This window comes from Zea mays, chromosome 9, assembly GCF_902167145.1.
Source record: "Zea mays cultivar B73 chromosome 9, Zm-B73-REFERENCE-NAM-5.0, whole genome shotgun sequence".
NCBI classification, from domain to species: Eukaryota; Viridiplantae; Streptophyta; class Magnoliopsida; order Poales; family Poaceae; genus Zea; species Zea mays.
Genome location: NC_050104.1, coordinates 22,462,926 through 22,475,579, shown reverse-complemented (window position 1 = coordinate 22,475,579; position 12,654 = coordinate 22,462,926). Strand labels below are relative to the sequence as shown.

The 12,654-nt window shown below is 44.5% G+C and overlaps 3 protein-coding genes across 4 annotated transcripts; all 3 read left to right on the top strand.

Annotated features, from left to right (window-relative positions):
• Positions 1-647: 647 nt before the first annotated feature.
• Positions 648-1,777, top strand: LOC100193182 (uncharacterized). Its single transcript, NM_001138337.2, has 3 exons — positions 648-834; positions 945-1,006; positions 1,156-1,777. The coding sequence occupies exons 1-3, from the start codon at positions 771-773 to the stop codon at positions 1,375-1,377; spliced, it is 348 nt and encodes a 115-aa protein (NP_001131809.1). The 5' UTR covers positions 648-770; the 3' UTR covers positions 1,378-1,777.
• A 291-nt stretch (positions 1,778-2,068) lies between these two features.
• LOC100283404 (uncharacterized) lies at positions 2,069-12,638 on the top strand. 2 transcript variants are annotated; one of them, NM_001350117.1, is made up of 11 exons: positions 2,069-4,626; positions 4,708-4,779; positions 5,294-6,899; positions 7,013-7,143; positions 8,009-8,091; positions 8,821-9,087; positions 10,787-10,862; positions 11,694-11,774; positions 11,856-11,934; positions 12,024-12,124; positions 12,214-12,563. In NM_001350117.1, exons 3-11 carry the CDS (start codon positions 6,771-6,773, stop codon positions 12,296-12,298), a joined length of 1,032 nt encoding a protein of 343 aa, NP_001337046.1. In that variant the 5' UTR covers positions 2,069-4,626; positions 4,708-4,779; positions 5,294-6,770; the 3' UTR covers positions 12,299-12,563. The 2 variants fall into 2 exon arrangements, with proteins under 2 accessions (NP_001337046.1, NP_001149777.1); NM_001156305.2 differs by lacking the exons at positions 2,069-4,626; positions 4,708-4,779 and having other exon boundaries at positions 6,519-6,899; positions 12,214-12,638.
• On the top strand, positions 2,170-3,946 carry LOC100501238 (Putative pentatricopeptide repeat-containing protein mitochondrial). Its single transcript, NM_001196013.1, has 2 exons — positions 2,170-2,779; positions 2,893-3,946. Exons 1-2 carry the CDS (start codon positions 2,346-2,348, stop codon positions 2,909-2,911), a joined length of 453 nt encoding a protein of 150 aa, NP_001182942.1. The 5' UTR covers positions 2,170-2,345; the 3' UTR covers positions 2,912-3,946.
• Positions 12,639-12,654: the final 16 nt, after the last annotated feature.

The following is a 12,654-nucleotide window of genomic DNA, read 5'->3' as shown; positions in this document are numbered from 1 at the left end:
GCTTCTCCTTCTCCCCGTCCGTTGCTGGTATGGCCAACTTTATTGTGGTGTGGCGGATAAAGAAGATCCATCCTATCGCTCGCTGCCGATGCGGCTGACGTCTGCGGTCGTCATCTGCCTACCGAAAACTGGGAGCGGGCGGACGGAGCGCCAGCATGTGCAGTTCCTTCCGCCCCCAGATCGCCATCGTGAGAAAAATGCACTTTTTAAGCCTGCTTGTTCCTTCTCGTTAACAGTCTCACTGTCACCGTGGCTACTCTCCCATTAGCTTGTCAAACTAGCAGCAGTAGTGCCAGTGGTTGGTAACTTGTTTGCTCTTCTTCCTTTTTCGCCCCCTCCCAAATCTTGAGTGGTATTAGCACACAGATGCCCAAATAAAACAGTACAAGGAGCAGTATAGGCCCACGCGCATGGTGTCGCATGCGACGCCCGTCTCTTTTGTCTCCCTCCCTGGAATGGATAGGTTCATAGGTCTCCCCTGAAAAGTGCATGGGCTCCAAAACAACGTCCGCGCCGCCCGCCGCTTCTCCCCTCCCCTCCCCGCGTCCGCCGATTGTTTGTGTGGTTGGGGTCCCCCGCCCGATGCTTGGCGGCGCAACGGCGCCTATAAATCCTTGGCCTCTCCTCTTTCTGGCAACACAAAACACATCCATCCTCCTTGCAACTCCAGTGCTGCTCACTGCCACTGCCAGCAGATCGAGCTGCTCCGTCTCACAAACCCTCTAGCTTGCTTTGCTGCTCCACCTGCAAGTCTGCAACCGCGTACAGAGATGTCGACGGTGAGCCGTGCGTCCCTCGACCAGAAGCTCGCCCTCGCCAAGCGCTGCTCCCGAGGTACGTGCGATTGTGCGAAGCACACTAGCTAGCCTGTTTATTACGCAGGCAGTACACTGACTAAACTGACTGATCGATGCTTGTCTGTGTGTCGCATGCATGGTCTGCAGAGGCGACCCTCGCCGGAGCCAAGGCGGCAGCCGTGGCGACTATCGCCTCCGCGATCCCCACCGTGAGTTTCCTTTCACGTCTCTAGCTTAATTTCTCCCGTAGATTAATCAGGCGCATGCTGCGCAGCCGTACGTACGTACGTACGCGTCGATCGGTCGCGAAACAGCCCGTCGTCGGCCAGTCTCTAATAACTGATCGTCGCTTCTTCAGCTGGCCAGCGTGCGGATGCTGCCATGGGCCAAGGCCAACATCAACCCCACCGGCCAGGCGCTCATCGTCTCCACGGTGGCTGGGATGGCCTACTTCATCGCCGCCGACAAGAAGATCCTGTCGCTGGCGAGGCGCCACTCGTTCGAGCAAGCCCCTGACCACCTCAAGAACACCTCCTTCCAGGGCACCGGCCGTCCCCACCCGGCTTTCTTCAGGCCGTGAGACGTGGCCTTCGTCCAGAGCTAGCTACCTACCTCTTTCAGTTCGATCGTCGTCAGTGCAAAGCACCACCAATGCCTGAATAAATTTAACTACGAGGCTAGCTGCTGAACATCGATCTGCTACTGCTAGTATTACTACGGCGAGGCTGCTGAACAGCGCTGTAGAGTAGTATTGGTGCTCAGTTCAGAATGTATAATGTTACTTCTACCGATTAAACTGTTAAAAAACCCTAGTACGCTTATGTGGTCAAATACCACTTATATCTGTGAGCAGTGTCGCATCTCTATATAAAGGAATATGTATCTTCTCAGAAAGAGGTTAGAGACCCAACTCTACATACTGTTTTTTTAATGTGTTTTCTGAGTGTGTGGATTGCTAGAAAAGAAAACGTGCTTCTACCGACTTTTCGCGTCTATACTGCTGACAGGAGGGGAAATGAGCAAATCTGATGATCCATGTTAACATTGATGATTTGTGATAGCGTGGTTCTCAGCGTAACCAACCTTGTCTGTTATTCTCACGTAGAGAGGGAGAGAGAAAAAACAATAAAGTAGCACTACCCCAGGAGCCAGTGCGTTTTAAAAAGGGCCGCACGCACCGTTACCAACCATTTGACACAAGTGCAAAAGCCCATCACGCGTTTTTAAACGGGCCAAATTCTAGTTACGATAGGTTTTTTTTTCTGTAGCATAAATCACCTGTATTGAACCGAAAACATCATACGCCGCCGCCTGCCTCTCCCGCCGGCCGTGGGCTGCCGCATCCCGGCCTGGTGCCCTCCGGCGGCCGCATCCAAACCCCCCCACCCCCTCGCGTAGATAAGCCTAGTAATCAGTCTCGGCGGCGCGGGACGCTGTGGCGGGGGAGACCAGTGCGAGACTGCGCTGTCTTGTCCATTGGGGGGATTTGGGGCTGTGCGCGAGGCAGTTAATAATGCCCGTCCTCTCCCCAAGTCAGAGTCCGCTGCCATGGCCGTCGCCGTCGCCGTCGACGTCCCCTCCTGCATCCAGCTCCTCCGCTCCTGCAGCGCGGTCGCCGGCCGGCAGCTCCACCAGCTCCTCCTCAAATCCGGCCACGTCCCCTCCTCGCTCCCGCCCACTAACTCCGTCCTCCTCATGTACGCGCGCGGCTCTCCGCTCCACTCCCGCGACGCCCGCCGCCTGTTCGACGAAATGCCCACGAAGAACTGCTTCTCCTATAACTCCATCATCACCGCCCTCTTCAAGTCCGGAGACCACCGTGCGGCTCTCCGCGTGTTTCGCTCCATGCCTGACAGGAACACCTTCTCCTACAACGCGGTGATAACTGGCCTCACTGGTGCTGGGGATCTCGACACCGCGAGTGAGTTGCTAGATGAGATGCCCGTGAAGGACGCCGTGGCTTGCAACGCTGTGTTGCATAGGTACGTACGCTGTGGCCGAGTGGATGAGGCCTTTGCTCTGCTCAAGAGAATTGGTTCGCAGTGCGATTCGGATGGGATCTTACCATGGAATGACCCCTTCGTGCTTACCACAGTGGTTGGCGCCTGTGCTGATCGGACGCAGTATGAGATTGGGAGGCAAGCTCACACCCGGTTGGTGGTTGCCAACACCGGGATTGATTCGATATTGGGCTGCGCGTTGATTGACATGTATTGCAAGTGTGGGGATTTGGACTCCGCTCACCAAGTTCTTGACAGGTTAGAACATGTCGATGAGATTTCGCTGTCCGCATTGGTCTATGGCTACGCATCTTGCGGACAGTTGCACAAGGCGTTATGTCTTTTCGACAAGATGGAGAGCCCCAGCATTGCTCTATGGACGTCTCTTATCAGTGGTTGTAACCCTGCCTATCATGGAGATGGTGCTTTTGTTCTTTTTGTAAGGATGTTGCGGTCAGAAATGTTGCCTAATTCTACTATTTATGCCATTGTTCTGAACATGTGTGGCTTTTTAGGCATGCTGAAGCCTGGTCAGCAGACGCAAGCTTGTGCTTTAAAGAGTGGGGCTGTCAATGACTTGATAGCAGCAAGTGCTCTCATTGACTTCTACTCGAAATGCGGCCTCTGGGCAGATGCCTGCCAAGCTTTCAGTGAGCTTAGGCATCATGACACCATTGTGCTCAACTCAATGATCACTGTATACTCAAACTGTGGCCAAATAGATGAGGCTAGAAGAGTTTTTCGTTTGATCCCTAGCAAGAGTGTCATCTCATGGAATTCTATGATTGTTGGGTTCAGTCAAAACGGGCATGCTCTTGATGCATTGGAGCTGTTCTGTGAGATGCACCGGCTTGGTTTGCAGCTTGACAATGTAGCTATATCCAGTGTCCTTAGTGCATCAGGCAGCATCTGCTCTGTAAGTTCCGGGGAGCAGATTTTTGGTCTTGCTATTGCGCTTGGTCTGCAGTCTGACCATATTGTAGCCTCCTCGCTCATTGACCTATACTGCAAATGTGGTAACTTGGCCAATGGACGCAGGATCTTCAGTGGTATTGCTAATCCAGACGAAGTCCTGTGGAACTCAATGCTTATAGGTTATGCTTCTAACGGGTATGGACTCGAGGCACTGAAACTTCTAGATTTAATGCAAAGTAGGGGTCTGAAGCCAAGCGAACGGACATTTGTTGGTGTCCTTTCTGCATGCTGTCATTCTGGGCTTGTGGAAGAGGGATTGAGATGGTTTTACCGGATGAAGGAAGATTTTGGCGTGAGTCCATCAGCTGAGCATTATGCATGTGTGACTGACCTGTTGGTCCGAGCAGGTCGACTGGATGAAGCAGTTGAGTTCATAGAGAACATGCCTTTCAAAGCTGATGCAATTAGTTGGACTTCTATTATTGGAGGATGCAAAGCCCAGGGCAATGAGGTTCTGTTGGACAAGGTTGCAAACAAATTGATGGAAACAGGATTGTCAACACATTCAAGTTTGTATGTGCAGCTGTCAAGCACACTCGCAGCTCATGGGGATTGGGACAAATCAGCTGAGATTAGGAGTATGATGCATGACAGAAGAATCTCAAAGAATGCTGGGCGCAGTTGGGTTGACAGGGCATAGAGGAAATGACCAGTGTCACCTCCCACAGGCGTCTCGGTCCATTTTCTCTTGGGCCTTCCCTATTGGCTTTGGTTTCTTCGATGTGTTCTTCCGCTAGTTAGGAAGTGGTAACAAACAACGATCCTGCTAAAATATGTGCTTTTGATCATTTGCTTAGTTGAACCATATGAGGTGATTTCTTGGATGTGGATTCCTGAAGCATGCACAGGTTAATGTAAGCAGAATTGTGCACATCTCTATATCTATGAATATTTTAGTGTTATAATAGTGTTAAAGCTCCTCTTTTTCTCTGCAGGCTAATGATTCAGTCCATGATATCTTCGACATCAAAATTGACCATAATGAAAATGTGTCAACCACCAAAAAGGTAAACTTTTCACTGTGTGCACAACCTTGCTTTCTGCATATAATTTTCAATTGTTATCTAGAGGTTAGTTTGGTATGGTTGCATTATCCCACGCCTTGAAGATTATGGAACCAGAAGATCAGGAATACTGTCGCTTCAGTAATCATCTTCAGCAATGATCATCAATACTGATTACTTATGATATTGAGTGATTTTCAGTTTTCTATTCAGTGATCTGGGTGGCTCTAGCTCTGCACCCTAGCTGTAAAGTAGCATAGTTGAGAATTACTGTTGAAGCATATTTATTGAAGTATTATCAGGACCGAGCAGTGTTGGATTTGATATTCTTTTCGTTATTTTTTAATAAGTTGTGCTGCCATGAAAAACCAAACACCAGCTTTGGACATTTTATTTATATTGTACTATTCCTATAAGTTGATTGAAAATTAATCACCAGTACTCAGTATTTTGTTTAGATAGCCATCTAGACATGGCCAGAACTCTAAAAGAATTATTATTATTATTTTGCATTCAGAAAATCTTTAGCTCTAAAGAAGAGAAAGGAAGGGCTCTGAAGTTGAATAATGAACACGGTCTAGCCCAGGTAAGCTGTAAGAGCACCCTTTGCATTTTGGTTGACCCAGCAAATGCTAGTTACACATGCGCAAAGGAGGCTCTTTTGTTTACTCAACCACAGTTCTACAATTCTATTCGGTTCATGGATGCTCCAGAAGAGTTGCTTTTGTGGAATATGTTGTTTGTGAATAACATAGAGGTCGATCAACTCTCCAGAAGAGCTGTTTTGTGAACAATACAGACATTTATGTGAACATGGATCCAAGTTTTCTCTCTCTTTCAGCAATCCCTACAGCGGCCAAATCATTGCGTCTCTGGGGTGGGCACAGGATGGAGAGTGGAGACTCTGGGGTGGGCATAGGAAAGAGACTCCGGCATCAAGCAAACAGTTAATTGATGAGCAGCCGTACTGATGCGCGGTGAGAAACGTGAGCGGCGCGCCACATCGGACAATGGCAGACATCAAATCAAGGCACATACAACACATGCTAGACCTTTAGTTCTAAGGGCTAGTGTGAAACTCCATTTTTTTAATGGATTTCCATTTTCCAAGTGAAAATAAACTAATTTTTCTTGGAAATTGAAAATCCTCGGAAGAATGAGGTTTCTAAACTAGCCCTAAGAATTAGATATAAAAGCAGATACTTATTAAGATATTAATTTTTTAGTTTTTTTATTGCAAATCTACTTGTTATTTGTTTCTGCTGCAGGTCCATCTATTGTGATCTTGTCATGTTCTTGTATCTTCGCAATGGACAAAAGGGGGTTGGACAGTAGTACCTAGGATTATGTGCGCTTGTCTTTAATTCAAAACTGTTTTTATAATATTGTCCCTATCAATTACAACTGTAGCATTTCGAACAGCTGTCTTTAATCTGAAACGAAAAACTTAGATTCAGAAGGCCTAGATACAGGAGGATACAACGTCGAAAACTAGCCATGTCATTAAAATTTTGGGTCGGAGTAAAGTTTTCAAAACTCAAAATACCATTGTATATATAATACCATAGTTTTGAAAACATACTTTTTTAAAAATACAATCAAACACTTTATAACATTTATGATGATATTACTAAAAGTCTTGGTACTACAAAAATATTTTATTTCCACAGGCTCTCAGTAGTTAACTCAGCAATGGCGCCGATCTAACGGGAAGAGAGGCACGTCCCACGCCGCGGAATCTTCTCGCCTCGCCTCGTCTCCTCTGTTCTCCAGTTCTCTCATAGTCACTCCCCCAACTCTGCTGCTTCCCGTGGCCGTGGTTCAAAATTCGAATCCAGAAAGACTTCCCCAAGCATTTTCCGTTTCTTTAAACCGTCATCGTCCTCCCTCGTGCTAGCCTCGCTCGTTGCGCGTTCAAATTTCGAACCACCTCCGCCTTCGACGCCCCAAACCCTAGCCCGACCCCTCCTCCTCCACCTGCGCCACCGCCCACCATGAGCTCCGCCGCCGCGCCAGCTGCCGTCGGCAGCGGCAAGGAGCTTGCCAACCCGCCCGCCGACGGAATCACCAACCTCCGCTTCTCCAACCACAGCAACAACCTCCTCGTCTCCTCATGGGACAAGGTCAGTGGTGGTCAGCCGCCTCCTCCCCCGCTCCCCCCATTCTCCCGCTCGTTAAACCCTAGCTGTCTGACCCCACTGATCTGACTTGGTTTGGTTTGGTTTGGGCTTTGCAGACGGTGCGGCTCTACGACGCCGACGCCAACGTGCTCAAGGGGGAGTTCATGCACCCCGGGGCCGTCCTCGACTGCTGCTTCCACGACGACTCCTCGGGCTTTAGCGCCGGTGCCGACCACACCGTGCGGAGGTGAGCGGGTTTTTAAAAGTGTTGGTATCTTTGTCTCTTCCATTCCTGCCTTATCCCACACAGTGCGCAGCGTCGAATTTTGGGATCGGGTTGGTGATGTGCAGCACAAGCACTGCGCCTGCAAAATTGCATGTGGCTGTGTGCTTTGAGATCAACACTTCTGTTATCCGTTTGGTGGTACTGATGTTATAGGTCTGCTGTGTCACATGTAGTTAGAGAATAATAGTATTATTTGCTGTTGCCGAAATGTCTTTTCGGGTGCATACATGATTTCGAAAATAGATCCACTCTTTTTTGTGGGTTGCGGTGCAGTAAATTTTTATGTATCTTTTTGTTCACATAAATAAGCTGGAGACTTGTGGCACTGTATGAGAAAATTGTTTTGATCCAGAATTGTTTATTGCAATGACTAACCAAACATTTTATAGTCAAAGAGAAACCTGTCAGTTTTATGCTGACAGGATTCTGTTCTAGAATTGCTGTTTGTTTGGTGTTTATATTACTGACATGACTACTTAAGTTCGGAAATATCTGGTCATGTCCTTCTAAAAATTTCCAACTGTTCCGGAAACCAAATGTAAGTGTTTGATCTTATGTTTTTTGTTAGATGCGAATTGAGTTCTTCATGTAAGATGGCAAGCATTATGCCTAGTTGTTTTCATTGAATGCTACTGGTTCCATAATTGGTAGCTTGTAAATAAACTTACATTTGCATTGTCTGGGATCCATTTGCGTTGGACTTTGAAGATCTGATTATTGAATGTTACTCGTCCCATAATTAGTTTGCATGCAAATACGCTTAGGTTTGCCTTCACTTGTAATGTGATTACAAGAACAAGTAATTAGCCCAAATTATCTATTTCAGGTTGGTATTTAGCTCGTCCAAGGAAGATGTTTTGGGGCGGCATGATGGTCCGGTTCGTTGCGTGGAATACTCTTATGCTGCAGGTACTTTTTATTTCTGTGGATTTGCTTTTGGATTTCTTTTCTAGCGTTTCTTTTTCTTCTGCAAGGTACTTGTGCAGCCTGATGCAGCTAGACCTTACAATTTCTATAAACAGAACACATTGATAGCTATTTTTGTACTTGAATTCCAAAAACACTATATATAGTTATGCGGTTATGCTTTTGAAAGTATTTACTCCTAGGCCAAGATAGAAATTAGATTCCTATTGCTTGATCTGCTACATGGATTTGGTTCTGCACAGTTTACAATGCCACAATGCAATAAAACCTTTGTCTCTCGATTTGAACTGAGAATTGTACAGATGTCCTTGCCAGAATCGTGTCTTTGGTACCTAGTTTTTTTCCTTTTCTTTTTGTCCTTGGAATATATTTTGTAGTATTTCAGTTCTCAGCAACTTAACTATGCATGGTCCTCAATCTAATCACAATCTCTGTCCAATCGTGCCATGTCGTTGTTCTATATGATGATTATGGTCATGTGAGAGTAGTTGTTTCGTTGCTATTCAGGAATTATGTTATTAAATTAAGTGAAATTTCCTAAGCTGATGAAATGCTCTATCGTAATTTCAATTAATATCTGGGGTTGAAGTAAAATAATGAAAAAACCCTTCCATGCAGTTGGTTTTTTTTATGTATTGTACTTGACCTGTTGTGCTTTATGAGTGATTACCTAATGGGTCTGAACTGAACTGTTTGTTTTGTTCTATTTAGGTCAAGTCATCACCGGCAGCTGGGATAAAACTGTAAAATGCTGGGATCCAAGAGGAGTTAGTGGACCAGAGCGCACCCTTGTTGGGACATATGCTCAACCTGAACGTGTATATTCTCTTTCGTTAGTAGGAAATAGGTTGGTTGTTGCAACAGCTGGAAGACATGTAAATATTTATGATCTGCGCAATATGTCTCAACCTGAGCAAAAAAGAGACTCTTCTTTGAAATATCAAACACGATGTGTTCGATGTTTTCCCAACGGAACAGGTAATTGGTTCCATCTTGATTAGGTTGCTAGTTGACAACACCTATTCGTTTTAAATTGTTTATGCTGTTTATATAACAGAGGAATGGTAAATATATCAATTTGCATCCATTGATTTCCTTTAGCTCCTTTGGTAGTCTACCAATGCTCCATTTCTCTTGATAGTTGTTTTGTTCTCTTTATTTGTGATGGGGACTTTTATCTGGGATAAAGATTAGGGGCGCCTCAAGATTCTGTCCGTACAGGGCCATGCCAGGTTCAATAAGTACAATTCAATCTTTATTTGTGAGTTTGAGTTGAGGATTCTTGGTAGGCTCCTCCAAATGGATCTATTATGTTTAATTACGAAGTCAAATAATCATCTGAACAGCACATGGTTTGTGTCTTTTAAGTTGTCGCATACATATTAATATGTAGCATTAACATTTGATTCTGTATTTTTTATGTATGGTTTTCATCACATATTAAGCTGGGGTATTTGAATTCTATCTGTTGATTTAACTTTTGTGAATACAGTTTTATGGTGGTCCCTGTTCATTCCTTTCAAATATCTAGTTGCAACTTAACTGCTATGTTTATTTTTCAATTCTAGTTATTGTTTATACTAGTTTTTCATGATTTATCTTCCAAATCAGTAGCAGTATGGAAGTATTAATCCAGTTAACTATGCCACTCTTGACATTATGTAAGAGCTTATTCTTGTATTAGAAATCCAAATATTTTTCCATTGCATTGGTTTAGTGGAGGTCTACAATAATTGCTTTACATTCTATTTAAAACATGAAATAGTGCGTGTATAATTAATTCCTATATTGATTGTTTGATGTAGTGCCTGTATTCCATTTCTTAAATGGGCATCACACCCCTTAGTTATATCAATATGGAAAGTGTGGTAAGCTACAGATGACCCCGCTACAAAGGGCTTATTTACAGAATTACAGGTTATAAGTCATGTGTTTGACATTCTTTGCAAATATTTCTTGAGGATTGGGTGGCCAAACTCTTGTTTACAGGAAACCTGCTCATTCAACTACAGTTTGCTTTCTATTAGGTACTCTGTAATTGTCCAAGGCTCCAAGTATGGTGCAGGCATAGTGGTCAACTTTGGGCCTGTTTTGTTCCTTTATCTAGCTAGCCTGGGTCACATCTAGCATTCAGGCAGTCGCTAGCCAGGTTCTGGCCGTACAAGTCACTGATGTTTGATTGCTTTGCCCTCTAGCGTCGGGACCTTGATCAGCTGTTTGGTTGCCTGTTCTCTGACTTGTGGCTACCGCTCACTGTCTCTCAGCCAGGCCACTGGGTGCGCGTGTTCACGACTGCGGGAACCTGGATCCTGGAAAACGAAAACAAAATTCATTTCCTGGGAACAAGGCTTGGCAGCGCTGCTTGCATCTGGGCAGCCAGGTTCCGGCGCTCGTTCAGCCATCCAGTCGTGGCTTGCCTACACCCCAGGAGTCTGGTCCGCTGGAAAGCGGGCAACAAAATGTGCCTTTTGAGTTTTAGTTTTTCCTGGTTGAACGACTGGTCTGGCCTTTTCTTAATAATTATAGGCATGCATTATTGTATTATGCTGTTCAAGGTGCCTGTTTTTAGTACAGTTATGTCCAATATTGTTTATTTCATTTTCAAATTTATTGTATGGTGTATATAACACCAATCATAAGCTGTATGCTGATCTCAGTTTTTTCTGTCTTGCATCAGGATATGCTCTTAGTTCTGTTGAAGGGCGAGTTTCTATGGAATTCTTTGATCTATCTGAGTCTGCTCAATCTAAAAAGTATGTTTTCTGCACTTTACACCGTCTTCAGTAGTTCGTTATCCAAAACACTGTTTTGTACTGTTTTGCGCTGTAGACTGCATTGTTCGTAGAGCGAAGTTTGAATATGGGGATGAGTAAGCTGCAGGAGATAGCCTTAACTGCCAAAAGATGGGTGCATGTCTGACATCTTATGATTGCTTCATACTATTATGACCTAAATGTACATGTGGTTCCTGTTGCATCAAAACAAACAATTGGTAGTGAAACTTTATTTTGCAAACACACATCCACATTCCCCATATATAATTTTTGAAGCTTATATGTGCTTGTACTTAAGCATAAACACGCTTACACTTCAGTTGGAAATCATGTCAATTTCTTTGTGGTATTCAAACAAAGATTGGTGCAATGAATACATTTTATACTGCCATTCCAGACTCAAGCTGATAGAAGTATGAAAACAAAATTGCCTGCAAACAGTAACCTTGTTATTTATTTTTCCTTCCTGTTTTGAGTCTTTTTAGGAATTTGCGTTTTTCGTATTTTCCAAAAGAGATTATTACTTAGGGAGTAATTTGAGATTTTTTTCCTGGCGTTTTCTTGTTGTTTCCTAAACTAAAATGGAGTTTATGATCGTGTCTGGGTCTGGTTACAGATTGCACTGGATATGTATCAAGTACAAACTACCTGTTTTCTGGAAACTTAGACTGAACAGTCGTGCCACAAAACTTGTCAAAATGAACTAGAGTGGCCTGGTTCTTAATTAATTAAAAGAGGGAAATGAACTAAACTAGCTGAATATTTGGCGTTTATCCTAGTGCCATTGATTGTGGGCAATTTTTCATGCAGGTATGCTTTCAAGTGTCATCGGAAGTCTGAGGCCGGCAGGGACACCGTTTATCCTGTCAATGCAATTGCTTTCCATCCCATGTAAAGCCACGATATTCTATTTTCTTGGTAGTTTGATATCTCACTGGATTATTAGTTCAGATTTTTATTGTCCTTGTGCAGATATGGAACATTTGCCACCGGAGGGTGTGATGGATTTGTGAATGTGTGGGATGGCATTAACAAGAAAAGACTATATCAGGTAAACCAAATGAAAAGTTTTGCTTGATTGGGATGTGCTACTGTCTGAAACGTTACTTGTATTCATGATTTCCCTACTTCTGATTGCAGTACTCGAAGTACGCATCAAGCATCGCTGCTCTATCATTCAGTAAGGATGGGCATCTGCTTGCTGTGGCATCCAGCTACACTTATGAAGAGGGAGAAAAAACGTAATACTGAACTACTTTGCCTGGCAAATCTCTGTCTACATAAATAAGGAAAAAAAGGGTTGACTCACCAGTGTTTTTGTGCATTTCAGGCATGAACCTGACGCTATATTTATCCGGACAGTGAATGAAGTCGAGGTGAAGCCGAAGCCCAAGGCATTGGCAGCCCCCCAGTAGTGCTGTGACCTGTTCTGGAGGCTAGATGACCCGTACTTCTCTGCGTTGATGTCAATTACATTAGTTGACGGAGTGCTTGTTTGTGTTGAAAGAGCTGAAACGCCTGTGTTTCTTAATCTGGAACCCTCTTCTCCCGTTTTACTTGTCCGTGGAAACATTTCATGTTCCAGCTGGTTGTATATTCCGAAACAGACCATGTTTAAGTTCACTCGGTTCTTCGTTGACTTAAGTTATTTATCAAATATTTAAGTATCGTACGTAAGTTTGAAACCTGGGGGGAAGAACTATGCTGGCTTTGTTGTACTGCCAATTTCAATTTAGGAAGGATGAAATTGAAGTTTGGACTTGTGCCGCAT